The 27,104-nt window shown below is 41.1% G+C and overlaps 2 protein-coding genes across 6 annotated transcripts in view; one reads left to right on the forward strand and one right to left on the reverse strand.

Moving 5' to 3' along the window:
- Nucleotides 1–293: 293 nt before the first annotated feature.
- On the reverse strand, nt 294–25,428 carry LOC124231270 (trifunctional purine biosynthetic protein adenosine-3-like). Its single transcript, XM_046647959.1, has 22 exons — nt 25,183–25,428; nt 22,320–22,503; nt 19,857–19,952; nt 19,212–19,386; nt 17,730–17,841; nt 16,883–16,951; nt 16,242–16,367; nt 14,979–15,066; nt 14,673–14,758; nt 14,312–14,480; nt 12,376–12,607; nt 10,603–10,697; nt 10,111–10,220; nt 9,531–9,729; nt 8,241–8,492; nt 7,903–8,055; nt 4,634–4,840; nt 3,329–3,466; nt 2,320–2,450; nt 1,916–2,057; nt 763–878; nt 294–666 (listed from the first exon to the last, which is right to left on the reverse strand). Exons 2-22 carry the CDS (start codon nt 22,462–22,464, stop codon nt 475–477), a joined length of 3,033 nt encoding a protein of 1,010 aa, XP_046503915.1. The 5' UTR covers nt 22,465–22,503; nt 25,183–25,428; the 3' UTR covers nt 294–474.
- Nucleotides 25,429–26,156: 728 nt separating this feature from the next.
- The window catches only part of SON (SON DNA and RNA binding protein), a 31,827-nt gene continuing 30,879 nt past the window's right edge, over nt 26,157–27,104 (forward strand). For all 5 annotated transcript variants that reach the window (XM_046647953.1, XM_046647954.1, XM_046647956.1 and 2 more), the window contains exon 1: nt 26,157–26,306. In XM_046647953.1, the coding sequence (XP_046503909.1) occupies nt 26,230–26,306 (77 nt within the window). In that variant the 5' untranslated portion in view covers nt 26,157–26,229. The remainder of the gene's footprint in view (nt 26,307–27,104) is intronic.

Genomic DNA, 27,104 nt, shown 5'->3' on the forward strand with positions numbered 1-27,104 from the left:
CTAAATTATGATCAGAATAATTAGGTAAGTCTCAATTCAAATCAGCACAGATATACAATATGGGGAAGAGATACTAACTTACTGGACTTGGTTAACGTTTCAAAGAGTAGAGAACAGTTAACTTAAAAAAAAATGGAAGTGATATTGGTCACAAATAGAGGATAAGAAAGACTAAGAATTTTGGTATTTTAGTTGGCTGAAAGTGAGAGGAACTCTGAATGACTAGCCTGATTCTGAAGAAGAAGGTCCTAAACAGGTAAACCTGAAAGACTACTGGAGACAATACACCTATGTCTTAGATATGCTGTACCAGTTGTTTTTAATGAATCTCTGTTCATTAAAAAATGGCCAAAGAGGTAAGGGTGAGGTCCTCTTTTCTATCAGTTTTTCTTTGGGGCCAGGTCCATAACAAAAAGCCACCATGCAAACAGCCAGACTTCTTTCAAAATTGACTCCATTCCTGAATTAGGAGGTTCATTCCTCTTTGACCCAACAGATCTTGCCATTTTCCCCAAGTTGTATGGTTCCACTGGCCACCAGCTGGAGGGCTGCGGGAAATATTTTATGTTCTGCCAATTTCACTCTTTCAGACAGAGTTGCAACAGTGTCACCCCTCTTCACTGGAACAGCTTCTTGTAAAATAATTTGTCCAGCATCTACATCTTCCTGGAAAAGGAAGCAAACGTTTTGAACATTACCTTCTAGCCAGTAAAATTTACATCTAAACACTAATAATATTTTGGTAGAAAGAGACATACTCACAGCTACAAAGTGCACGGTGCACCCAGTGACTGTGACTCCAGCGTCCAGGACTTGCTCATGGGCATTTGAACCCTTAAAAGAGGGGAGCAAGGATGGGTGTATGTTGAGCATTTTCCCTGGAAATTAATGAAAACACAGTGGTCAGAATTTAAAAGTCCTACGTATTCTGTCAAAGGAATATATGCTTTCCTGTCTAGAATCAGGAGTCAACAGAAGCAGGATTTCTCTGGGATGGGTGTTTTCTTGTCCAAGACAGAAATGAGGTAAAGGGAAATACAAGTTCATCCAAGGAGGCCCTGGGGGCAGCAAGTTCCTGCCTTGCACAGCTGAAGACACGCTGAGGGACTCTGAATAGGCCTACAGTGACTGAAAGTTGGATGGGGGTGAGGGGATGGGGTGTCTAATCTGGATCACAGGGCTCTTGAAGAAAACTCAGCTTATTGCTGGCACATGCTATTAGAAAGACACAGGAGGTTCTTGTATCGCGTGCTTGCCTCTCAACCACTGAGTGGCATGTCCACCAGCCAGATGCTGGATTAGTTAGTTCTGTGCCTTATGTCACCAAAGGCAGTGCTGCTTTTATAATACACCACAAGTGTATTCTCTTAAGAAAACATAAACTCTTTGGAGAGAAAATGGATTTATTGCCCAAATGTGTACACAAAAAAAGCACAATAGGATGCAGTCAAAACTTTTGTGGAAAAGGCAATAATGCAAAGTATTATGTTTTCTGGCAACAATGCCGTTTTCTGCCATCTTCTGGCAATGGTCTACACTTCCTAAGGAGACGATGGACTCTTCATTTTGGGATACAGAGAATCACTTTCTCTTGCTTCTAAACAAGTAAAAAAAGTCTCTTCTGAATATTTATTCAGAAGATGAAATATTATCTTTGCAGTAATGTGAAATAAGCCTCAGCTATATTAGAAAACGTGATTAATTACAGCAGGCCAAAGAAAACTGATACAGACAGCAGGAGAATAAATCACCATTGGGTCATTCTTGGGCTAAGGCAAAGGAAATTAAATTATGACCTGTGTCAAAATAAAATAGCATGGTAAACATTTCACGATTGGGACTGTTTGGCAGTTAACCAGCCTGTAGTCCATTTTCAGTTGATTTCTCAATGTGGTGTCAAACAATTTTTGCTTACCATTCCACTTTCGGACAAAGGGGCCAGATAAAATTCTCATGAATCCTGCAAGACAGACTAGGCTGGTGGAGAACTCTTCAAGGACTTGGTCAATTGCAGTGTCAAATTCTACACGACTTTTGTATAATTTATGATTAATTACCTGGAAGAGAAAAAGGTAAGTATAATCTTTTTCAACAAATTAGCAAAAATAATTTAAAACCATAGACCATACTTCCCTTCCACCTGAAGACACAACTGTTATGAAGAATAAAGGAATGGACAGGATGAAGTAGAAGGGCAAGCCCAGCATCCACCCAAAATACAGCACTCCAAAGAACAAGTGCCCCCAGCCCCAGGTACTGAGAGGGCAGATTATGGTTTAAATACAGCCTGCAGGAAAGGTACTTTTCAAAGTAACTTACTCTCGTGGGAATTCCAGCTCTTTCCGCTTTATCTAATCCAGCCACTGCAGCTTTGTTGGAGATAACAACAACAATGTGTGCAGAGCTACTTGGCTCTCGAGTACTGTCTATGAGAGCTTGGAGGTTTGATCCTGAAAAAGACAGAAAAACACAAGTGAGCTCACATTTCTTAAAAAGAGAAATATGGTCAAGATTTCCAAATAAATGTCTTCAAAAAGATTGGCAAAAATATGTGAAGCTTTTAAATTCTCTTCCTCTTAGGGTAATGGATTAGTAGCTTATGAAAACATACTTGGTTCTAGGATATGTAATTGCTCCTATAAAATAACAGCAGTAGAAACGGTGTAACATGATTTTCAAAGAAAGATCAACCCTCTCAGGAAGAATAAACCACCATGGCCCCTACACTAGTTTTTTTGCTTTATCACTGACTTGGGCCTAAAGTATATTGAGACTTTAAAATGGACTTGTAAAGCAATTACACTTCTGAGAATGTATCCTAAGGAAATAATCAGATATGCGCTTAAGAACCTATTGTATATTTACAAGAATGTTCATAGCAATGCTCCAATAGTGGAAAAAATCATGCTATATCCATCTGAGAGGACACAATGCTCTTATTACTGTACCCCTCTATCCACAAAAGTCAAACATAAATCTTGTATTGTTATTACTATTAACAATTTTAAAAAGCCTCAACTATTGTAAGACTTTTCAACTACAAAGCTATGATACAAAGGAAGCTGGATTTTCCTTGCTTTCTATCTTTTCTGATTTCTTCTTCAATCATCTTCCTGACACCCTGTACTTTTCCTTTAGGAGCTGTCTCAAATGCCTGAGAAAAGTAGAAAGACTGAGGAAGCAGAAAAGATAACGCTCCTTAATGACCCCCTGCCCCACCCCGCTCTGCTGACAGCGTTCTCACAACCTGAAGGAGGTGGTTTTGCGTGGGAGGAGGAAGAGAAGAGCATTGCTTCAGCCCTATAGTAAAGAGGAAGCCACATCTCACCTGTTCCAGATATTAAGACAGCCACTCTTGCCTTTTTTGGTTGGACAGAGAAATGATTTTTCAGGGCACCATTTGCCAACATCGATCCATTTATTTGCATGGTTTCAATCAGATGCTTGACTTTCACACGAGGAGAACCTTCATTTCAAACACACCCAATAAATAAGTAAAGAACAATTGTGAATTAACAGTAATAACAGAAAGAAAAGTAAAAGTTTATGCAAATTTTAGACTACTGTATTTTATTCTGAAAATGATATGCAAAGACTAAAACAAATAATAGGTCTGTATTACTTAACATTACTAAACATTTCATAAAAACTTCCTGAAAGGGAACAAATATTACCTACTTCGACTAAAAGCTATAGCACATCACTCTATCTAAGCATACAGTGGATATATTACTGTCTGCCAGTGTTCTGTCCCCACTCCTCCAAATCTTCCATCTGTGATAACGCTATGACCTCCTGGCCTCAAGGGTAGGCATGTGACCCAAGCAAGCCCGTTCGAAGATTTGATATAGGATGTTGAGAAAGAGAGGGCCTCTTTTTCTTATTGCAATGCAAGCTGAAGGATATGGGCTCAAGACATCTTTCCGGTATTTGGAGAACTTGCCTGAAAATGACACCTACACAATAAAGGAATGAAGGGCAAATACAGACAAAATCAACAAGCCCTGACATCTATTAGCTAATCTGGGTGTGTTTTCTGCCACTCTGCCAATTTCTAGCACTTCTAACAGAGTCCTGAGCAATACACTGTATTTCTTCGGTGCTTGCTCTCTGCTCCTTGAATTGAGCTGAAGCACAAAGCAGAGCCTGAGAGAAGGCTGTGGGTGTGGGGAGATTACTTTGCAACGTGATCCAAGGAACCACAGTGAGGATCTGGGGAGAGCAATATAGGAGAGCCAATATAACAGTGTGTTATTAAACTGGTCACCACTGTGGGCAACCGGGGCTTGATTCTACTGGGGCTCTCAAAGGAGCCATACAGAGTGTGCCTCAGAACCGATCCCTTCTCTGTCCCTAAAGTGAGAACTTATGCACTAGCCCTCACCCCACTGGTCAAGGGTTATCCTGCAGGGTGTAGCTGTGCACGTATGACTGCTATATAGACATGTCAGAGCCCTGAGGCAGGAATGAAGAGTTAGGTGGCGTCACTGGTGTGGGTGTTGTCATGTTACAGCTGTGTAAAGATAGTTGCCATAGCAACAGCTGGAATAAAAGGCAGGCAGAGAGCTTGTGAGGCAGGGCACAGTTATATTTAAGATTATATACCTAAGAGCAACTAAATAAGAGAGATTACCTTCAGAACACGCAACTACGCTGCCAATCACCCAGGCCTCTTCCTTGTGCTGCTGAATATCCCTCAGAACCTGCTTTGTCACATCCTTTGATACTATAAGGGCAGCGCCAATCCCACAGTTAAATGTTCTGGCCATCTCTTCTTCAGAGAGGTGTCCTTCCTGCTGTAACCACGAGAAGATCCTGGGGATCCTCCAGGTCTGGGCATCTGAAAATAGGTAAGAGTTGTTTGATTGACTTATCAGCTCACGTGAAGTAAAAGCATGCACAAACACAAAGCGATGGAAATTACAACCAGCACTAGTATTTTTTTTTTTGCTGGGAAAGCTCTGCTCTGATCTAACATCTGTTGCCAATCTTCCCCTTTTTTTCCTCTCCCTAAAGCCCCAGTACATAGTTGTCTATGAATCTTCTCCCCTATCAGATTCAATTCCATTTCTACTAGCTGGGAAATGCATATTCTCAAAAGCTGAGCTCAAAAGATTTAGCTACTATGATGTTCACTATTCTATTAATCAAGTCAACAGCAACATAAAACCAAATAGTGGTATATCCATAAAAAAGGGGAATACTCTTTATCAAAAATGATGTTATTAAGACAGGCAGATGTTGATGATATATTAAATGGCAGGATAAACAGATTACCGAACTATGACCTCATTTTAACAAAAAGATTTAAAGGATTTATTTACGGGAAAAAAGACTGACAGGCTAAGTGCCTAGTTTCTACAAATGACCAAGGACCTCATGAATAATATAACAAGTTGTAACTTAAATGCTGAAAATTCCTTACTTAAATCTGTTGTCAAAGTATGATTCCTGGGAGGAACCTCAGAGGCTGATGCAAGTGACTTCCCTTTTTAGCGGGATACAGACTTGCGTAACTCAAAACATACTGGCTTTGAGGAACAGGCCGTATCAACTCTCGATTTCCTGATGTGGTGACCAGTTTTTTTTCCTTCTTTTTTTTTTGAGGAAGACTAGCCCTGAACTAACTGCCGCCAATCCTCCTCTTTTTGCTGAGGAAGACTGGCCCTGAGCTAACATCCGTGCCCATCTTCCTCTACTTTATATGTGGGACGCCTACCACAGCATGGCATGCCAAGCGGTGCCATGTCCACACCCAGGATCCGAACCAGCAAACCCCGGGCTGCCGAGAAGTGGAACGTGCGAACTTAACCGCTGCGCCACCAGGCCGGCCCCTGATGTGGTGACCATTATGTTATTTTTAACTAGTGCTGTGCTAGAGCCGGCTCGTAGAGGCTGTTAAAAACAGCCATTTAAAAACTGGCCAGGATGGGTGTACTCACATCATGGAAACTGGCACACGCACAAACCAGCCCTGCCTCCTTTCCCCATTCATCGGCATGCCACTGTTTTTAATGACTTGAAGAGGAGGATGAATACTTCCTTAAGGTTGTTTATGCTCGATGGAAAGCATTTCCATCCTAGGAATGTCTTAACCTACTAATTTAATCCTCCTATGTTCCCTCCAACTCCTGACTATGCCAGTGAAGGGATTCCATTCAACCCGTCTGCCTGTCCCGGCTGAAACTCCATTTGACGACTCTCCTAGCTCACTTTGCCTGTGTCCTCACTTCTACACAACCTATTTCTGACTCTTCAGATTCTCTCCTAGCTTCACATACTCTGACTCCAGAGTTAGCTCAGCATTTCCACTCACCTGCCGTCCACAGCTGCTTCACCCCATGACTGACCCCTCCACCTGCCCAGCCCAACTGGATCAACCCAATCAATCTATTTTTTTCTGTTCTTGTTTCAAGACTACCCATGCTCTTTTTTTTTTTTTTTTTTGAGGAAGATTAGCCCTCAGCTAACATCCGTGCCCATCTTCCTCTACTTTATATGTGGGACGCCTGCCAGAGCATGGCTTGACAAGCAGTGTGTAGGTCTGCACCTGGGATCTGAACTGGCGAACCCTGGGCCGCTGAAGAGGAATGTGAGAACTTAACTGCTGTGCCACTGGGCCGGCCCTAAACATGCTCTTACTTTGGAAGAAAAATTACACAACCAGCTTCAACTTCACCTTGAGTGCTGCTTGCTGTCTCATCCTTGTTTCTGACCTTGACTGCTTTATTATTTCCTCCTCTCCTCAAGCCCCCATTCCAGGTCTGCTCATCTCACTACTCCCTTCTTCCTTCACTGGGAAAAAGCATTATTTTATGTGAACTTCTTCAGTTTCTACACCCTCAAACCAATGTATATTAGTTGTCTACCATAGATGGAGCAGTTTCTCTGACTTTGTTTCCTCACCTTGTAAAAATAGGGAGGGAAAACCTTGCCCCTCACTTTTGCCATGAGCATAAGTTATTACTCCCCCTTCCTTTTTACCAGTAAGTTTCTTGAAACGACAATCTCCACTCACTGTCTGTACATCTCTGTCACTCATTCCCCCCACAATAATCTTGTGGGTGGTGTCTACCCTCACCAAGCTGCTTTCTGAGCTAACTCTGAAGTATACTGTCCTATTTCTGGTCCTCATCTTAGATCTGTATGCTGCGCCTGATACTGGGGACCAGCATCACGTTCAAATCCTCCCACGGGGTTGATGATTCTTTTACATGGTTTACTCCCTGCTTCTGACCGTTCTTTTTCAGTTTCTACCTCTGCCAACCTTTACAGTGAACAGAGCACTGAGGAACAACCTTGTGGTCCCCTCCACTCTCTTGGCTATGACCATTACTCTTTGCACCCAACTTATCTTCAGCCTCAACTTCTGCTCACAGACACCTTGCAGTAAACACACTGAAGATTTAAAACACTGTATTCCCACTTCCTCTTCCAGACCTATTCATCCTCCTGTGTTATGCACGTTACCATCTATTCACCTGCTTAACTAGAAACTTGGGACTTCTTCCTCTTTTCAAGCACAAAATAACTCTCCAATCTGCCTCCCTTCTCCATGCCTTGGTTTGGGTCCTCTTTATCTCCTGCATGGACTATCTAATAGCTACCCCTTCCCTTCCTGGCATGAGCCTGGTTCTGTCTTGACAGAGCTCGAGAGTACCAACCCCCTTAGAGGATCTGCTTATAACAATCCATGTTACAAAAGTATTACATGAGAGGATTTTATGCCTTATAAACATGGCTAATAAAGCAAAATGAGGTAGAAAAAAGCCAGTCCTATTTTTTTCCCCAAGAAACCCCAATGATTAAGAATTTTCCATATACAATCATATGTGCACCAACTACACACAGAGTTTTTCTCCTAATGGTTTTCTGAGCAAAAGTTCCTGTTATCAATCTTACCTAAATCCACCCCAAATTTCTGAGGGAGGACTCTGGGGATGTTTTCTAGCAATCCTCCACCAGTAATATGGGCAAAAGCCTTGACGTGTCCTGAACGTAGGACAGGTAACAGTGAATGGCTGTAGATTCTGGTTGGAGTTAGAAGTAAGTCTCCTGTATAGTGGAAAGAGATGACAGAAACTTAGCCTATAAATATAAAACCAAAGCATATATAAAAAACAATTCTGTAACAGGATAATGTGATTTATCCCATTCTAACTTTAAACAACGAGAGACTAACCGCACTAACTGGTTGCTCAGACATTTCTAAGCAGGAGTTTAAATGTGAGTGCATTTACCTAAGGTCTGCTCCCCACAGCCATCAGGTGCTGGAGAGGAGTACTGGAGGGAAGATTTCGCTACAATTTTCCTCACGAGGCTAAATCCATTGCTATGAAGACCAGATGAAGCTATTCCGATAACAACATCCCCTTCAGCGATTCTTTCCAGGTGAGGGAGTTTCTGATCCCGCTCCATGGCGCCGACGGCAAAACCGGCTAGGTCGTACTCTCCAGGAGGATACATGTCAGGCATTTCTGCTGTTTCACCTCCTGGCAGGAAGATAAAAGAAGAGCAAAGAAATCACACAATATTTATAAACCTGTCTAGGCAGTAGTCTGAGCCACTCTTCATATGAACAATTAAACATGTGGCTATATTCCGCAAATATGCAATAAAATGTACTCTGTTAGGTGCCTCGCACAACTTTCAACCAAGCATGATTTCCAGGGAAACAGCACTAATTTCCACAAGGGTGAGTGCAGCCTCCAAACATCCTTACTTTCTCGGGATGAATGCTCAGTTGAATATGTCATTTCCATAGCAGTTTAGTTTGAGAACTGCTTTCACCTGTATTCGATCTTTCCGATGACTCTACCTTCCAGATGACAGTACAGGCTTACGGAAGTGATTTAATTAGGCTTGCCTAACTCCAAATGCCTGGCCTGCAAAGTACACCACAGTTTACTTTACGATTAAATCACGTAAAGACAGAGTCTAGGCAGGCAGACTCCAAATTAGGAACTATTCTAAAAGATGGTTGAAGGCAATTTTGGCTTTTGGGACAGACTTGTCCACAAAGACAACATAAAAGAGGTAGTTTTGTTCCTTGGTCAGCCTACAAATTCACTTTGCTCAAAACTCTCATATATATATTAGCAATATTTCTATAAATCTTGGGTACAGTTTATTCTTAGCTTCACTTCTGTGGGAAAATAAGGCTTAAGTTAAGATTTAGAATGCCGGGACTCTTCTGACTCTGCTGCAGGGCCAGTAAGGAGAAAATAACCCCTACCCTGTCTGTCTGGAGGCCATCGAGAAAGACGAGGATGGACACGGTGGCAAAGACTGGCGAGGAAGATAAGGCCTGGCTGACAGTGTGGGAGTATGAGACTGGGGGACAAACCCTTGAGGAGGCGTCTGAGGGCACCGAGGTCTAAGTTTTCTTCAGGTAGTATTATCTATATTTTATTTGTCTCATCTTGTGATATACGGCTTCTCTTGTTAGCTATAGTGATACCGATCATGTTTATAAATAGGGCTGAAATACAGCCAGAAGAAGGACGCATGATTAAAATAGATGATCATACCAAGGAGAGCACATCCAGCTTTTCCACAAGCTTCTGCGATTCCAGCAACAACAGCTTCGGTCATGTGGAGGTCAAGTTTTCCACAGGAAAAGTAATCGAGGAAGAAGAGAGGCTCTGCTCCTTGTGCCAGAATATCATTTACACACATGGCGACCAAATCCTGACCAATGGTGTCGTGTTTATTGCACTGCTGGGCGATCTAGAGAAAAAAATATAAATATCCACATAAGAGAAACAGCTCCAAATTAAATCTCCTCAATTTGTAATGGAGGCTAACAAATATCACCGACTTTTGGCTAGCTGCTCTGAACACCTAAAGACAAAAGAACACTAAATTCTGATAAGCCACTTGGTCCAAAAGTATCCCTTTTATCTCCTAAAATAACCCTTCTATCCATATTTAGCCTCAATAATATCATGTTGTCAGAAACATGTAGATATTTTAGCCATGTTATATGGTTATTTGGTGTGGTTCTCTTTAGTGCATACATGTCAAGAGAGGAAAAATACGTATTTGATATACAGTAAATTCTCCCTTATCTTTTACAAAAGGCCTTTATTCACATAGGTGTCTGATTACCTTCAGTTTAGTTCCAACGCCATCTGTTCCACAGGCCAGAAGAGGATCTTTGAAACCGGCTGCTTTCAAATCAAAAAGACCAGCAAAACCTCCAAGATCAACGTCACAGCCTGTTGGAGAGGAAATTAATTACTTGTTGCATTTCGATACATTAGCTAAACGTGAATATACAAACCCCTTCTTCATAAGAATAGCTAAAACAAGAGACGCCTTTCCTGCCAATGGGAGACACACACCGCATACTCAATGAATTGATCAAGAAAGTCATTAAAGGGGCAGACATATCCTTTTGAATTTAACACCATGGATAAGAAATGCTTTTCTTAATATTAGAGACAAGAAAGCAGAAGACTATGGGTTTGGCTTAAGTAGGGCAAGACTTATAGCAAGCTGGCATTAACTTGGAACATTTTCCTCAGTAAACTACAAAGCCCCAATCAATTCAATGTTTGTCAAAGTTAACAAATTAGCAAAGGACAGGATCTGACTTACCTGGTCTGGAGGTGGCTTTTGCTAAAGGTTTGATTTTCTGGACCAGCATATTTCCAGCTGCAATGTCTACCCCAGATTCCTTGTAAGTCAGGCCCCTAAATAAATAAATAAATGAAAACCTAAGACACCACCTAAATGCCAAGGAAAATTATTTTACTCTTAAAATATTAATTAAAGTAGAAGATATCCCTAGTGATTTTCATATCCCTTAAGGTACTGGGCTCCATCCATAGATTTTAACTGGTCTAGGGTAGGCCCTGGGAATTGAAAGGTGTTTAACCAACCTCCCCAGTTGATTCAATTGTATCATCACTATTGAGAACTACTTCTCTAACTTAACTATTTCTTCTAGAAGTATTTCTCACAGGCAACTAAATATAGTGATATTTTGCCATAACTTTTCTCTGCTCAATTTTGATATGGGAAGGAAAGGAGTGCCAAAACTGAGTCAAAAAGTGAAAATTAGGATTAAAAGAACTCTACAAAGCAATCTCTAAATAATGAAACTGAGCTCTTAATGCAATAATAGAGAATTGTATGAGTTTCCTTATCGCTGAAGACCGTAAAAAAACAAGATAAAAAAAACTACGAAAAAAGCAAAACCAGACAATGACATTCAGCGCGTCATTTCCCTCTATAGGGCCCAAATGTTGGAGCAGTACATTTAGAGATCAAGTTTGTGAATGGCACTGTGAATTCAGTAGTCTTGCCTTACAAAAATGAGAACTGTGGCTTAGTGGGATGCAATGAGACAAGAATATTTAGTTTTGTTAGAAATAAGGTGTCAGAGTACAGAGTTGAGAGTTTTGGCAGTTAACTCCAACAAAATTAGCAGTCCAGGGTCATACTCAGATAGGAAACGAAGTTCTACTGGTTTAAAAAAAACCTTTTCTCAATAGTAGCTGGCATTGTGGCCTCTCATTTTCTTCATCTTTAATTTAAAGAACTTAGACTAGTATTAAGATTGTAGTCCCTTGAAATAGGTTATTTCAGTGGAATCTAGAGATTTTAAAATGAAAAATAAATTTTTGGTGCAGTATTTTAATGTTGTTAATTCTAAAAAAATTTCAGTATTTAATAAGAATTTGCCTATCAGTAACAGTATAGCTTGAATCAAGTTGCTAAAAATTTCTCATTTTTGTCCTAAAACATATTTATTTCTCATAGATGAACTCATTGAACAATACTAACTGTGATATGTACTGAAGAAATAAAAACATCCACATTTGCAATTAATAGTTTATTGATTTTACAAAAGAATAGTTGCACATGCCAATACATAATCAATAAAGGGTCAAAAAATACATTTCAGTAATAGATATAAATACAGTGACAAAATGAGACTGTCAAAATTTACGGTATAATTGAATTAAGTTGGAAAGTTAGATGACCAATATTTTCACCTTGAAGGAACTAAGCTATAAATACAACAGTAATATTTAAATATATAACTCACGGAATAAAAATCCTTTCCTCCCATCTTTATTGATGAATAATTGACAAATGATTGTATATATTTAAAGTGCACAATGTGAAAAAATCCTTACTATCACTGTGATTTTACTAAACTTTTCAAACATAAGGAGCTATCATAAAGTTTTTTCCCTTTCATTTGAATACTGTTGTAACTAGTTTTGATGCAAACTAAATGCAAATCACAATCAGGTCAGTCCCACAGAGAGAAGAGAGTATAGAAAGCCTTAGGACAGGGTTAATGGAACTTTCTGCATAGCCATTTATGCCAGTTCTGCAGCTGCACCGTAAGAAATTTACCTGGGCTGCTGGAGGAAAGCTATGGCACGGAAGCCGATGTCCTTCCTGTAAATGGCTCCCTCAAACTTGATAGCAGCTAGTCCTTTCTTGGCTTCTTCAAGGGCCGAGATGAGATTTTCCCGGATGGCTGTTACGGAAAGGACTCTACCCCCGTTAGTCACCACTCTGCCGTCTTTCAGGGCAGTGCCTGCTTGGAACACCTGCAGTCCTAAAGCTTGAGCCTCAGGAAACCCTGAAAGAGAGCATATTTGACACGTTATTTCCAATATCAATATTCTTTTTTTTTTTTTTTTTTAAATTTTTTTCCTTTTTCTCCCCAAAGCCCCCCGGTGCATAGTTGTATATTCTTCGTTGTGGGTCCTTCTAGCTGTGGCATGTGGGATGCTGCCTCAGCGTGGTCTGATGAGCAGTGTCATGTCCGCGCCCAGGATTCGAACCAACGAAACACTGGGCCGCCTGCAGCGGAGCGCGCGAACTTAACCGCTCGGCCACGGGGCCAGCCCTCCAATATCAATATTCTGCACTTGTAAAGTGATTAATAATTTCCAGAATTTTTTTAAATAAAATCATTATTTCACTTAAATGACTCTTCACAAGATTCCTCTCAGGAAGGAATTAATGCAATATAATAGTAAACAGACCCTTTCTTCTAAGAACAGTCTGTTGTGCTCTAGGGTAACAAGCGTATTCCTAAAATCTTCTGTTATCATAAATCTCATGTAAGAACTATTGTTTAAATGAAGGAGAAAGAAAAAAGAAGCTAAGGCCTGAAAAGTTTGGGACTTGGAAGTACAAAATTATTTTCTCCTGACAAGAAACTGACCAAAAAACAGGAATAAAACCTGAACATCAAGGAAAAAATCCCACATTTGATCACATTTTTTATTTAAAAGTAAAGGAATTTTTCTTTATCATAGCCATCTAAGTAAAGTGGTTTTCTTTCTTTCTTTTTAAAATAATCAATAGGATCCCTGCAACGTAAAACATATTCTTAGTCTTGTGTCTAATGTAACAATGTAAAATTTTAAGGCAAATTTGATTTAACTTAGGTTTCAGACTCAGTCTAAAATCCCTGGCTTCATTTTCTTTTGAATTATTTTTAAGCTCTCATATATAATTTTACATTTAAAATATTAGTAAACCATATATTCTAAAATGACCAAGATAACTTCCTAATTTTTAAAAAAATCATTCTTCTATCCCCAGTTTGTCCTTTTCCATCTCCATTTCTCTTTAGCATCATATTCGGTAATTTGTTACTATATGTCTTCCCTAAGTTTTTATAACATAGGGGCACTCAGTCTTAGGTACCCACACACATTGTTGGGGTACTGAGGGAGGCCAAACCACAGTCTGTGAGGGATCATAGAGGTCTTTTAACACTGGAACTTATCTGGCATTTTAATACTGTTTTATTTAACATCATTTAACTAGATGGCTCATCTCCTGTAAAGAGAAACAAAAGAGAAGGCTATACTTTTGAAACTGTTTTAATTCTACCATCCAAGTGAGCATGGGGTACACTGCAAATTGGGGTGTCCATCTGTGATCATTCAGAGATCATGACTCTGAAACTCATCTCACTGACGTAGTTTAGACTAAGGTTCCTCTAACTCTCATATATTTCCATTATCTTCCTGGCTCTCGGACGGTGGAAGGGAAAGGCAGCACAGGGTGATACTCTGGAAACTTGGCGAGGCCCATGTAAGTCTTCCTCATGCAGCAAGGGAAATGGATGGCAGTTCTTTAAATCCAATAATTTTGGATATTTGAACACCCATATCCAACAAGCAACATGGTTATGTTAAGAAGCCCTGAAAGGTTTGTGATGGCCTTACGCCCTTAAAAGGAGCATAGCATAGCACGGGAGGGAGGCCGACTGTGGTGCTGCTCACTCGTCCTATTGTAATTCAACCTTCCGTTGTCTGATATTCACCTGTTATCTCCACACCCTTGGTATAGTCTCCTGGATAACCTTTACTTGCCATGACAACAGTTACGGCGGTGTGGTTTTCAAGCCAAACAGGAGGAGATGTGCAGAGCAGGCCGTCTAAGGTAGACTGAATCACTTCATAAAGGTCACTTTTAAGAAGTGGGAGGATCACCTGGAAAAACATAATCGACACGGCAATTCAGGGAAATTTTAGTTTTCCTTAGACATTTTACTCACTGGGATACTAGCAGAATGTGTATATATTTCTCAAAGGTAATTATTTCAAGGCTGATAAATCCTGCGATTAAAACAACACATATCTTCTACAAAGTAATACTTCATATTATCTTTAATGATTACCCACTTGGCACTCTGGATCACCAAAGCGGCAATTAAACTCCAGAACTTTTGGGCCATCCTTGGTTAGCATTATACCAGCATAGAGAACACCTTCATTAAAAAAAGAAGAAAAAAATGTACAATGACGACATTGTTTTGTGACTATGAAAACTAGAACACAAATTTCTAATACTCGAAGTTTTGCAATAACCACAACAAATGTTACAACAGTGGTCAATTAAAAGGTGGTGAAAAAGACAAAATGGGGAAGTTCTGTCAAAGGTGTAAAGTTGCTCTACAAACAATGTCCCAACAACACCAATGTGCTTACCTGTGTATGGCATACCCTCCTGCTGCATGCCTTCCACCGTCTTCTGAAGAATGATGTTTTTAATTTTTAGCAACAAATCCTTAGAAACCTGGGGAACAGACAGAAATATTTAGATGTAATTAGCATTTTAAAAAACTATCTTGTAAGTAGTACCACATGAGACAATGAAAGGGGACAATGAAAACTATCATGTATTTACTACCTGAGATGGGCTGAGCACTGTAATTCATATACTTTTAAAATCCTCACATTGACCTTATTAAGTAGGTATTCAGCCTTATTCTTATAAAATAGGAAAGAAGACCTCTGAGAGGTAAAAATTATCATAGGCAGACTGGATTAGGTATTTATTGATCAATGTCAGCCACCATTTCAGGACTCAGTGACTGCTAAATCACCTTTTACTATTAAACCTATAGATTTTCAGACATATGCTTGAAGCTCACTAGAAACTATTTTTAGTTTCCTGAAACAATAAAAAAGAAATAGTCCTCTCCCATCTTGAGGGTTCTTTGTATCCTTCCAGTATATTCTATGCATATTTCATAGCCTATAAACTTAAGAATCTCAGAGTTTATAAATTTAGTTGTTAAGAATTAGAGATAGTTTATACCAAAATCACTTTTATCAAATGGTAGTTTTAATACTTACAAAGTCTAAGGTAAATTCTGTTTGGTTTTCAATCTTTTAATCAAGAAAAGTATCTAAAAGGCACTATATTATTAGCACAATGATTATGACTATCATCAGCGAAAAGAATGAGTGAGTTCTGAAGTGCTAATCTACTTATAACAGTCAACACAGATTTCTTATAAAAATTATCCAGAAATTGTTTGGAAATATACTTTACTGATCCATTATGAAGTAGAAAGACCAGAGAACAAATATGGTCAGGCTTGGTTCTCAGTTCAACACACACACACTCTCTCTCTCTTACTGAGCACTCATGTGCTGGGCCCTGTATATCCAAAGGTGAATAAAAATTCTGGACTATAATTGGCTCCCATGGGTTAAATAGGATATGGAGAGGAGGGGCTAGAAGGATCTGTTGAATCCGCACTCAAGTTAGTTCTTCAAAAGCTTTTAGAAAAGGTTAGTTTCAGAGTGAGACTAGAAGATATCCTTTTCATTTAATAGGAAAACCAAGTTGCTGATCAGTAGTATCAGTTACAGATAAAAACAAAACAGAAGAGCGTCGTTTAAGGGTTCTTTGAGAAGACCTAACAATTACTGCCGACCTTCAGCTGAGCCCCTGAGAAGTACCTGAGGTGCTGGGCAGTAGGCTCCCATTCCCCCTGTGTTGGGGCCGCAATCTCCCTCGAGCAGTCGCTTATGGTCCTGTGCTGGCGGCATGGGGGCCACAGTCCTTCCATCAGTGAAGCACAGACACTGCAGAGAAAACAAAACAGTCCACTTACTTCAACTGCCAGAAAAGTAAAGATAATAATTTAATAAGGAGAACCATAACAGGTATCTTAACTCTTCCCAGAGGAAAAGTTTTGTTTTTTAAAGTAAAATGAATTGAAACATAAATAACCCTAAGCTACCTTCATCAAGAATCAGAAGATCTCGTATGCTCAATTTCTGAGGGATCTGTAATTTCTGAGCCAGGTTAGGAAAAAACTCAAGCTACTCTTAACATAAAATATTTCAACCTTTGCCCCCTTTAAATAATTTGTGATATAAGTCCAAATCCCCTATTGAGATACTGGGGATGACTGAAAGAGGATAAATTCTTTTTTCATTTGCATCCCAAATACTAAACGTATACAAATGCCTTTGTAATTGATGGGTTTATGCTTTTAGAGGGAGCAACCAGGGTAAATCAAGTCTTTTTGGGACTCATAGGTCAGATAACACAGCTTCTTATACTCTATAAAAGCCAAAAAGATGAATATACGTACAGACACCTCTTCTCCCTCAAGAAGTTCTTCAACGACAATTGTTTCTCCAGCTGCTCCAAAAGCTTTATCCTTATTGCAGAGTTTAAAAAAAAAAAGAGGTAACTTGTAAGCTTTTAACTGGCTGTTGTCATTTTCTACCACTTGTATTATGGACCATGGCACTAGTCCTGTCATTTCCCTTTCTTGTTCTGAAAGCCTCAAAGGAACATATGAATGTTCCCTATTTTTAAAGTGGCAATGATGTGGAGCTAGCACTGGTACAGATGAAATGAACACATCACTAACACTCTCCTGGTGCTGGCTTTCCAGTTTCAAATAAAGTAAGGGAAAAACAGATGTTTTCATCACTACCATTTAATTCTTATTTTTGATTATAATTATATATGTTTGCCTACAATAATTATACTAAAGAATGTCTGTGAAAATAGATTTCTACAAGGGAGGGAACCCACAACAACCAAGATGGATCATGAAAGAAAAGAAAAATATATTAATCCATTGTTTTACTTTTCTTAGACTTGGGACGCAAAGGACAAATACTTTTGTCCTTATGGATGGTTGAGAATTTATTTACATGTTCTATAGTCTGAGGATTTTCTACCTTTCATTAGCAGACAAGAAAGGATGCTAGAATTTACTGCCAAATAATAGAATCATGGTTTAGCCATCAGTGCGGATCTGTAATACCCCTCATATAGAGATGAATTATACTACATAGTATTATGAAAAATCACTTACTGGTGTGTTTGGCAGACATATTTTCCTTATCTTGAGGAACATTTTGTAAACTTAAGGAGTATCCAGTGTGACTAGAAAACTGTACACTTCTTCAGAGGATGCCACCTACCTGCATGATTTCCTGGACAGCTCTGCAGGCCTCTTCTTTGCTCCCTGCAACAATCACTCCTTTCCCGGCGGCAAGCCCACTGGCCTTCACAACCAAAGCAGGGAAGTCTGCACTGTGAAGACAGAGCAATCTTCAACATCCACTAAAACCTTGTAATTTAAAGGTTTAAAACGCTTTGGGATTTTGTAATGATATGCTAAAGCAACAACTGAAAAGCAGAAAGAAAAAAATTACTGATCATACTAAATCCATTTTGATGTAATTCCCGCCAGGATTTTTTTCTTACGTATTTATAGTTGTGATCATATGGTACATATAATTTTACTTTTTTCACTTATCATGAGATCAGATAGGCAAAATTTTTGGAGGAATAAAGCAGCTGAAGAGCGTGAATGTGGAATGATCTTTAAGATACAAAGCAGGGAATCGTGCTCTATTTCAAGTAGAAGATGTGGCTGTCTAAGACCAATACAAACATGGACACACAGACCATTTCTCAAAGTACACACAAGAAACTGTTGCTGGGAGTTTCTTCTGTTGACTGGGACTGGAGATCTGGAAGGAGACTTACCCAAGTAAGTGACAAAATTGTTAGTTACCCAAGGCATCTGGCTACTGGGAAATAATAATATTTAGAGTCTAAAAAACCCTGTAGGATGAAGAACGAATAAAGAATGAAATAGACTCAACTAAAAGGAAAACATACCAGGTAACAGGGAGAAGTGTCAACAAAAACAGGCAAAGGTACATTGTCTACTAACATTCATTAACTGCTCAATGTTTTCCATATAACAGAGAACAAATGATGTTTAACTTTAAGACTTAGAATTGAGTAGTGGTGCGAGAGGGCCCAGTGATGATTCTTCACTCTGGTTAATTATTTATGGGAAAAAAAAATCAATTGTCCTTTATGTTGTAAGATGTCACTGTGTTTGTCAATTTGGCTGTGAAAAGAGCACATGATTGCAGAACCAAATGTCTAGAAACCATTCACTAATAAATATTAAAAAATTCATCTTTCTGCAAGGCCATAAGATTGTAGAATTATATATGCATAGAATCCCATATGCATAGAATTGATGTTGGAAAAAGGCGATCTACATAGTTATGAATTTTTTCCCATAATTATCTTATTATAAACTCATGACATAAAAGTGACCTATAGATATATATTTTTTTTTCCCAAAGATTGGCCCTGAGCTAACATCTGTTGCCAGTCTTCTTTTTTTTTTCCCCTTTTAAAGCCCCCAGTACATAATTGCATATTCTACTTGTAGGTCCTTCCGGTTGTGCTATGTGGGACACCGCCTCAGCATGGCTTGATGAGTGGTGCTAGGTCTGTGCTCAGCATCTGAACCAGTGAAGCCCTGGGCTGGTGAAGCAGTGTGTGTGAACTTTACTCGGCCACAGGGCAGGCCCCTTGACCTATATATTTAAGATCATAACAAAACAACTGCTCTCCACAGGCAGTCTTCTATCTACCTCATGATGAAGCTGCAGGCCTCTTCAGGTTTGGTGAAAGCTCTCCACTGTGCAGTTGGGATTCCATGTCGGTCCATAAATTCTTTGGCAAATCTTTTGCTCGACTCTAACTGAGCTGCTTCTGCTGTGGGACCAAAGCATCGCACTCCTGCAGACGTCAGGTTCCCAACAATTCCTATTGATGGAAACAAGCAGCCTTAGGTGAGCCAAGATTTCTGCAGGGACTTTTCAAACTGGAAGAAGAATTAGGATCAGACTAAATGTACACTGAGATCAGGCAGGTGACTGGTGGCAGAGAAGTTGTTTTTCATGCTGTCTACAGGATATAAAAATGCTACTAAAATATGATTCAAATCCAGCAAAAGTTATTTGTTATATTAAAATACATGGATTATTAAATAGACACTAGAGCAGAATAAAAACATATAAAATGTTTCCCACGGCTGCAAATTTTCTGTCTGATTCATCACATTGCTGATACTTGGGAAAAGAAATCCAGGACCCATAAATTTCAAGACAGTGAAAGCTCTTTTTCAAACCCTATTATATTAGAAATCCTCACCTGTAAAATGAATTAGATTAGATGATCTCTAAACTCTTGTTGGCACTGCATATACCGTAACAATAAACAGAAATGAACTTTACCTGCAGCCAGAGGTGCCTCTGGTCCAACAACTACGAATTCAATTTTCTCATCTTTGCAGAACTGAGCAAGGGCAGCGTGATCACTCATGGAGACGGCTAGTGAACAGAAAAAAGAAAACTCACCTCACTTACAGAAACATTTTTCGTTTAACTAAGTGTCATGCTGAAAACTAAGTACCATACTTTGGTATGCCTGTTAACTGTTGTTTTCTTTTATTGGTAGAGATGATGGTTTCACCATGAGAAATTCAGAGCAGAGTGCATTAGGCTAACCAACTCAGTTCTCTGCTATCACTGTAGCCAGTTAGATGAAAATACCAGTAAGCTTCCAAAAGAGCTATAAAGTATTTTCTCAAGTACGGTGTCTATGTCACTAGTGTTGATTGCATAGCAGACAAAAGTGCATCACTAAATGTACTCAGAAACTGGTCTTTCAACATCATTCTCTCAAGACTTACTGAGAAACACTATGTGCTAGATAGTGTCCTAGGCACTGGGGTTAAGATGTTAAAAAGCAGGGTCCTCACACTTAGGATACTCATATTCCCCTATGGGAATGTTGGGTAATAAATATACAAGCAAAAAAATACCAAGTGTGAACAGATTTAATATGAGGTGAACCAGGAGGCTTTTTCTGGTCAGGAAGGGTCACTTCGTGCAGAGATGTTCAAGCTAAGAACTGAATGATGATTTTAAGACCAAGCTCACTTCTCCAACCTACAAGCCAGGTAAATTTTCTTTCTTGATGGAGTTCTAAGTAACTAGCAATAGGATCAACCATATCCTAAGCACAGCTTGGTTCTATAGGTGCTCTCCTGCTTCACTGTATCTGGACCACCACCCTTAAGTTGGCTGAAGTCTCACATATTACTCTGCATATCACGTTACTCTGCACATGCATGATATCTGTGACGTGCAGATGACAAGCCTAGAAAGGACTGAGTTCTCAATCTACAGTAACTGCCTGAGTGGGACAAGGATGGGGTACCATGCACTCTGGGTTAATAGCTGCAAACACAACTGGGCTGAGCAGAGCCAACTACCTCAGCACAGCAGAGAGTGGCACGAGGAAGAGGACACACCTAACCTCTGTTGCTATAAGTGGTAGCAGTCTCATGACAATCTTGGGAGATTTTCATGGGCTGGCATGCACGACATCAATTGTATCTAGATAAAATGTGCCAGTTCTTCAATAAACAAACACGGTATCTCACCCACAGAGCTAAGAGCCCAGGGAAGTAGATATTTTATTTATCTTTTTCTTATTATTTTTAGCCCTATGTACACAATTATCTTCTCCTAGTTTGTGACCCCTTGTTGGGTCTACGTTCTTCTCCCCAAAAATATTATGTGCCACACAGGGTACTCGGCATGGTGCATACAGATGAGTCCCTTGGAGCTGGCCCCGTGGCCGAGTGGTTAAGTTCGCGCGCTCCACTGCAGGCGGCCCAGTGTTTCATTGGTTCGAATCCTGGGCACGGACATGGCACTGCTCATCAAACCAACTGAGGCAGTGTCCCACATGCCACAACTAGAAGGACCCCACAACGAAGAATATACAACTATGTACTGGGGGGCTTTGGGGAGAAAAAGGAAAAAAAAAAAAAATCCTAAAAAAAAAAAAAAAATCTCAGATGAGTCCCTTGCCCTCATGTAGCGTACATTCTGGGGGCGAAAAAGACAGGAGACAGACACAGAAAAGTAAAAATAAATACAGACGGTTCATGATTGAAGACAAATGAAATGGAAGTGGACATGCTTTACTCAGAAACTTTAGGAAAGACCTCTTTGAGAAGGTAACGTATAAGTTGAAACCTGAATGATAAGGAGCCAGTCATGCTAGGGGTGGGAACACATACAAAGTCCAAGTGAGTGGTGTTTGGGAAATTGGCAGGACTGTATGGATAGAGGAGTGGAAAGTGGAAAGAAAATAATGGATTATATATAAGATCAGGCTGGAAAGGCAGGCAGAAGCCAGATCACAAAGGGCTCTGGAAGGCATGTTAAGGAGTTTGAGTTTTATTCTAAGTACTATGAGAAGCCACTGAAGAGTTTAATATAGCATATGACCTGCTCATTTCTTTATTTTTACTAGTGGAAGAGATAAGTGTTAAGATCTATTATGGAGTTAGAATTGGCAAAACTTATATTTAATAGCACTGCCTAACTTCTCATTTCCAAAAATATACATACAAATGTCTTTAACCTATATTAGACACTTGTGACTTTTTCAATGGATGTGTTTTATAAGGTTTAAAACAATTTAAGACAAGGAGTTGCCACATTTTGAATAGGATACCTTAAATTTACAACATATGCCAAGTATTCAAATTACCACATAAATGTTAAGGTTAAAAAAGTATTCAAATGTGAATAGCAATTGACCTTATAAAGAAGAGATGTAGTTGACAGTTTATCATTTACAATTATTAACTATTACTCCCCACTTTAAAACATAATTACCAGTATTTGATATCTTTTCAGAGCAGGCAGTGCCTGCATTTCCTGGAGCAACCAACACTTGTTTGACATGACTAGACTGTGCAAGTTTCCAGGCCAGCGTATGTTCCCTTCCTCCATTGCCAATTACTAGTACTCGGGCTGCCATTGCTGTCTGCAAAGCAGGAATTCAAAAGGAAAATGGAAGCTGCAGAAAGAAAACCACAGTTGATATTTTAGAATGCACATACTTTAGAAATCACAATTTATAAATATGGTTTAAGTAGTCATTTGTAATTATACAAGTGACATTTTATTCCAATAATTCATTTGTGAAAAGTTAGGATTCATAATTTGAGAAACATGACAGTACTCCTAAGGTTTAGGGAGGTACTTCTTTTTTTTTTTTTTTGAGGAAGATTAGCCCTGAGCTAACTACTGCCAATCCTCCTCTTTTTACTGAGGAAGACTGGCCCTGAGCTAACATCCATGCCCATCTTCCTTTACTTTATAAGTGAGACGTCTACCACAGCATGGCATGCCAAGTGGTGCCATGTCTGCACCTGGGATCCGAACTGGTGAACCCCGGGCTGCCGAGAAGCAGAATGTGCACACTTAACCGCTGTGCCACCTGGCTGACCCCTAGGGAGGTATTTTAACAATGAGGCAGACTGGCCTAGACAGCTAGGTTAAGGAGTGAAACAGTGACTTAGCTCTTTACCTGTTAAAAAAAAGAAAAAACTATGAATATTCACCCTTCTTTGGGTTTCTCTTTTAGAAGATTTACTAAGCATCAAGCCTCAGTTAAAAATGAGTCCTGATGTTTTAAATTTAGACCTCAAATTTGAAATAACTGTTTTGAAATCCTGAGATCTATAATACACTTTAAAGTTATCATAACTTGGAAGAAATATTTAAGACTGGGGGCTATAAAGGGCTAGATGGTAAATATTTTCATCTTTGAGGGCCAGAGAGTCTCTGTTGCCACTACTGAACTCTGTCGCTGTAACACGAAAGCAGCCGTAGACAACACGTAAGTGGATGAATGTGGTCATGTCCAGTATAAACAGGCAGTGGTGTGTACGTCATAGTCTGCCTATCTCTGCCACAAGCAACAGGAAGCTACCAGAGGTTTGTAAAGAATAAGCATGGCTGTTTCAGTAAAACTTTATTTATGGACACTGCAATTTGAATTTCATATGATTTTCATGTGTGAAAAACATCATTCTTCCTTTTATTTTATTTTTTTTCCCAACCATTTAATGATATGAAAACTATTCCTATTTGGTGGGCTGTACCAAAACAGGTGGCAGGAAGGATTTGGCACAAGGGCCATAGTTTGCTGACCCCTGATTTAAAGAGTTCGGGCCACATGTTAGAAAATTGGTAGAGAAGGCAAAAATCAAATTTGAACTTGTCTCACTTTAGTTCTGGCACTTGATTCTGGGCTGGATGAGCACAACAGCTATCTCTCAACTCAAGTTAGCCGTGTGACCTTGGCTAGGCTCTTACTATCCGTAATTCAATTTCTTCACATTTTAAAATATGGAAGAGAACTTGCCTTAGGAGGCTATGAAAAGACTAACTGAAATGACATTTATAAACAATTAGTGCAACTTCTGACACTTAGCAACAGTAAGTCCTAACTTGTTATATTTTATTACTTTTACCTAAATTATAGTACTTTAGGGACAGAAAGTAGTTCTAACAGGGGAAAAAAAAAGCCAGGAATGGATAATTCATCACATTAATTTACTAATTTTCAGAAGACATTTAATTACGTAGAAGGCAGACTGATAACAGGAGAAAGAAAACTGAAATCGGTAACTTCTTGCGAGATGCTAGGATTACACATTTAAAGAAAAACCTACCCTGATAAAATAAACTAACATTTTTTGAGTACTTACTTTGTGCCAGATGCTATTCTAAATGCTTTTCATGAATTACCTCATTTAATCTTCATAAGAAATCTATGAGCTAGATACCACTGCCATCCCCACTTTACAGATAAGAAACTGAGGTCCAGTTAGGTTAAGTAACTTGCTGGACGTCACACAGCTAAGAGGGGGTGGAGCCTGGGTTCCAATGGATGCACTCTTGCTTCAGATATTCTAACAATTGAGACGGCGATCATTGAAAATTTGAGGAAGAAAAAAAATGCAATATTATCCTCTTAGAGAGGGAAAAGCTATTTTAGTTTAATGGCAAACAGATTTGCCACGTGTGTTGAAATATCTGAAATACACGTTTGAATCTAGGGTTAAAACACTACGTTCAGTTTGAACAGGAGGAGCAGGGACAGAGACCGTCCTGGTCACTACAGTGGATCACTGGAATAGCATGAGGACGTAGCTGGAAGGAATCTACCCCTGGAGCGGGGAGGAGGCCTCGGCTCCAGTCAGAGTGCCTTGGTTTGGGCTGAGACTCTGTCCCGTTAGCTGGAATACCTTGACGGACTCAATTAACCTTCTTAGGCCTCAGTCACCTAGGTGGGTAACTTATCACGAGAATAAGAGACCCAGCTGAAGCCATTTCAAAGGATTTGGTGGGAATGATATAAAGTAGAAACCAATGACAAAAGTGGAGTAAATAATCTGCAAGAGGCAATGGGTGCATAACGAGAACATATGCAATTTACGTTTGCGACCTAAAAAAAGCCTAGAGATGCAAAAATGCCCCGACATCTTAGAAAGCAGGGATAGTGATAGAGCCAATGGAAACCTGTCTGCAGAAGTGAAGAGCACATGGTCACCCCCGACCCACGGCATTTCAAAATAAGACGGAAATTCCGACAGCCAAACCAGGTCCTACAGTTCCAGTCAACACCTGACGTGAAATCCCCCGACCAAAGCATAAATGGACTGAAAAGCGGAGGGGGCTTACGCACCGACACAAGGCAGTCTCGCAGGTCGGACTGACCCCCCTCGCGTGGCCGCGCCGGATGTCGCCGCGCGGCTCCGGCGCCCGCGCTCCCCGCCCGCCCCGCGGGGGCTTCGCCTCCCCATTGGTCGGCGCGGCCCGTGTCCGTGCTGCGCGGGGCTGAGCGCGCCCCCGTCCCGCCCCGGGCGCGGCCTGAGTCTCCTCCGGAGCGAGGCGCGTTCCTCATGGCACACAGAGGGGCAGGCCCACGGAGCGTCCCTGTTCCCCCCGAGAGCCTCCTAAGCAGGGAGGAGGGGTAGCGCCCAAAGGCTAACTCCACGTTCAGCCGCTTGTGTGTGCCTAACGAGGCGGAACCGAGCAGCCAGCGCGTCCAAGTCTCGTGACGCGCCTGGCTCCTGACGAGACTAGAATGCACCAGGCTCTGAACCCAGGTCGCTCAGGACCGCCCGCCTGTGGCTTAAAAAAAAGAAAGGGGGCCGACTATAGGATGCCCTGGGAGAGAGATGGGGCGACAGCGTGTTCTTCGTGCTAGCACCACAGTGGGGGCAGGCGCTGATGAATGTTTTCCCGGACGCTAGTCCCCGCTGAAACTCAACTTGGCGCCGCCCGGGAATGTGGGGGGGGGGGGGCGCCCGTGTCAAACATCATGTTGCCCTTCTTGTTCCCTTTCCTCGTGGCATTTAATCTCAGGCGCTCGGTGGCTAAAGAAAGCCTCTTAAGCACCCCCAAACACCGTTGGAGACTGGCAACTTAAGCTCAGAGTCGCCTCAACAGAGACTTCTCCTGTAATGGCGCCTGCGTCAGTCACTAACATGGCGGACACAGTCGTGCGCGGCGCAAACGTCAGCATCTCTACCCCAGCCGCTCAGAAACAGCGGAGGAGAGCGGGGCCGTCTTCACTGATTGGCCCAGCGGCGGAACGTGCCGGTCTGGTCGCTCTCACAGGAGCCAATCAGGACGCCGAGAGACGGAATTGGCCGCTGCGCCTCCTCCCGAGGCATGCTGGGAGCCTGGAGGACTAGCGAGGAGGAGTTGAGAGAACGGAGCGGACGCCATGGCGACCAACATCGAGCAGATATTTAGGTCTTTCGTGGTCAGTAAATTCCGGGAAATTCAACAGGAACTTTCCAGGTAAACGTTTCCCAGACCCTTTTGTTCCCAAAGGACCGATAGGGCGCCACGTAGCCTTCCATGGCACCTCTCTTCAGAGACGCCGTAGTTCCTCGCCTCAGGCCCCGCTACAGCCCCGCCTGGGCCTGGGATCCATTTTCCGGGCCCTCCCCCCCCATCCGTTCCCTCCTTTCCCGGCGAGGAACTTCGCCCTTTCCGAGGGAACCCCAGACTCCCTTTTCTAGAGTCGAGTTACGATGCTCATCCTTCTCGCCCGTCTGGCCATCCCCGACCCTTTAGCTGTTTGTCGGCCTGGGTGTCCACCGGCGACGGGCCTAGTTCCTGCCTCGGCTCCTCCTCCGCCGCCGCGTCCCCCCTCCCCCTCCCCGCCTCCGCGGCCCTCGCCGGCCGGTGCCTGTGACCGGAAAGGGTCTCTAACGGCCGTTTCTTGGGTAATCTTAAATCCGCTTTAGTATTGCAAGCTGCGGACCATTTAGGGGTCGGGATCCTTTAATTAGATTATTTGGGCCCTCCTGTCCTGTGGCTTCCACCGGGCAGCGTTCGAATAGCTTAGCAATTGAAAGCAGCTCAGATTAGCGTTAGCTACTTGGACAAAATACTCGAGGCGAGGATGGACGGGGACTTTGAATTACTCGTAACGTCTTAATTTACCAAGCGGAAAGTGGGCTTTGTGTGTCGGTCTCAATGTTTTTGCTACGCCTGCCCCGATTGACGTGTTAGAACAACATGCTACTGCTGCCTTTGCTCTTAGACTATACGTCGTTTACCCTGGATTCCACAAAATTTGAACGGGAAGAC

The sequence above is a fragment of the Equus quagga genome, chromosome 21 (genome assembly GCF_021613505.1).
Source record: "Equus quagga isolate Etosha38 chromosome 21, UCLA_HA_Equagga_1.0, whole genome shotgun sequence".
Lineage (NCBI taxonomy): Eukaryota > Metazoa > Chordata > Mammalia > Perissodactyla > Equidae > Equus > Equus quagga.

Coding starts and splice junctions, on each gene's coding strand:
- LOC124231270 (XM_046647959.1), bottom strand. CDS start 22,464: ATGGCAGCCCGAGTACTAGTAATTGGCAATGGAGGAAGGGAACATACG. Junction 14,481..14,672: donor TTGGTGATCCAGAGTGCCAA/GTGGGTAATCAT, acceptor ATGTTTTTCCAG/GTGATCCTCCCACTTCTTAA. Junction 667..762: donor GCACCGTGCACTTTGTAGCT/GTGAGTATGTCT, acceptor TTCCTTTTCCAG/GAAGATGTAGATGCTGGACA.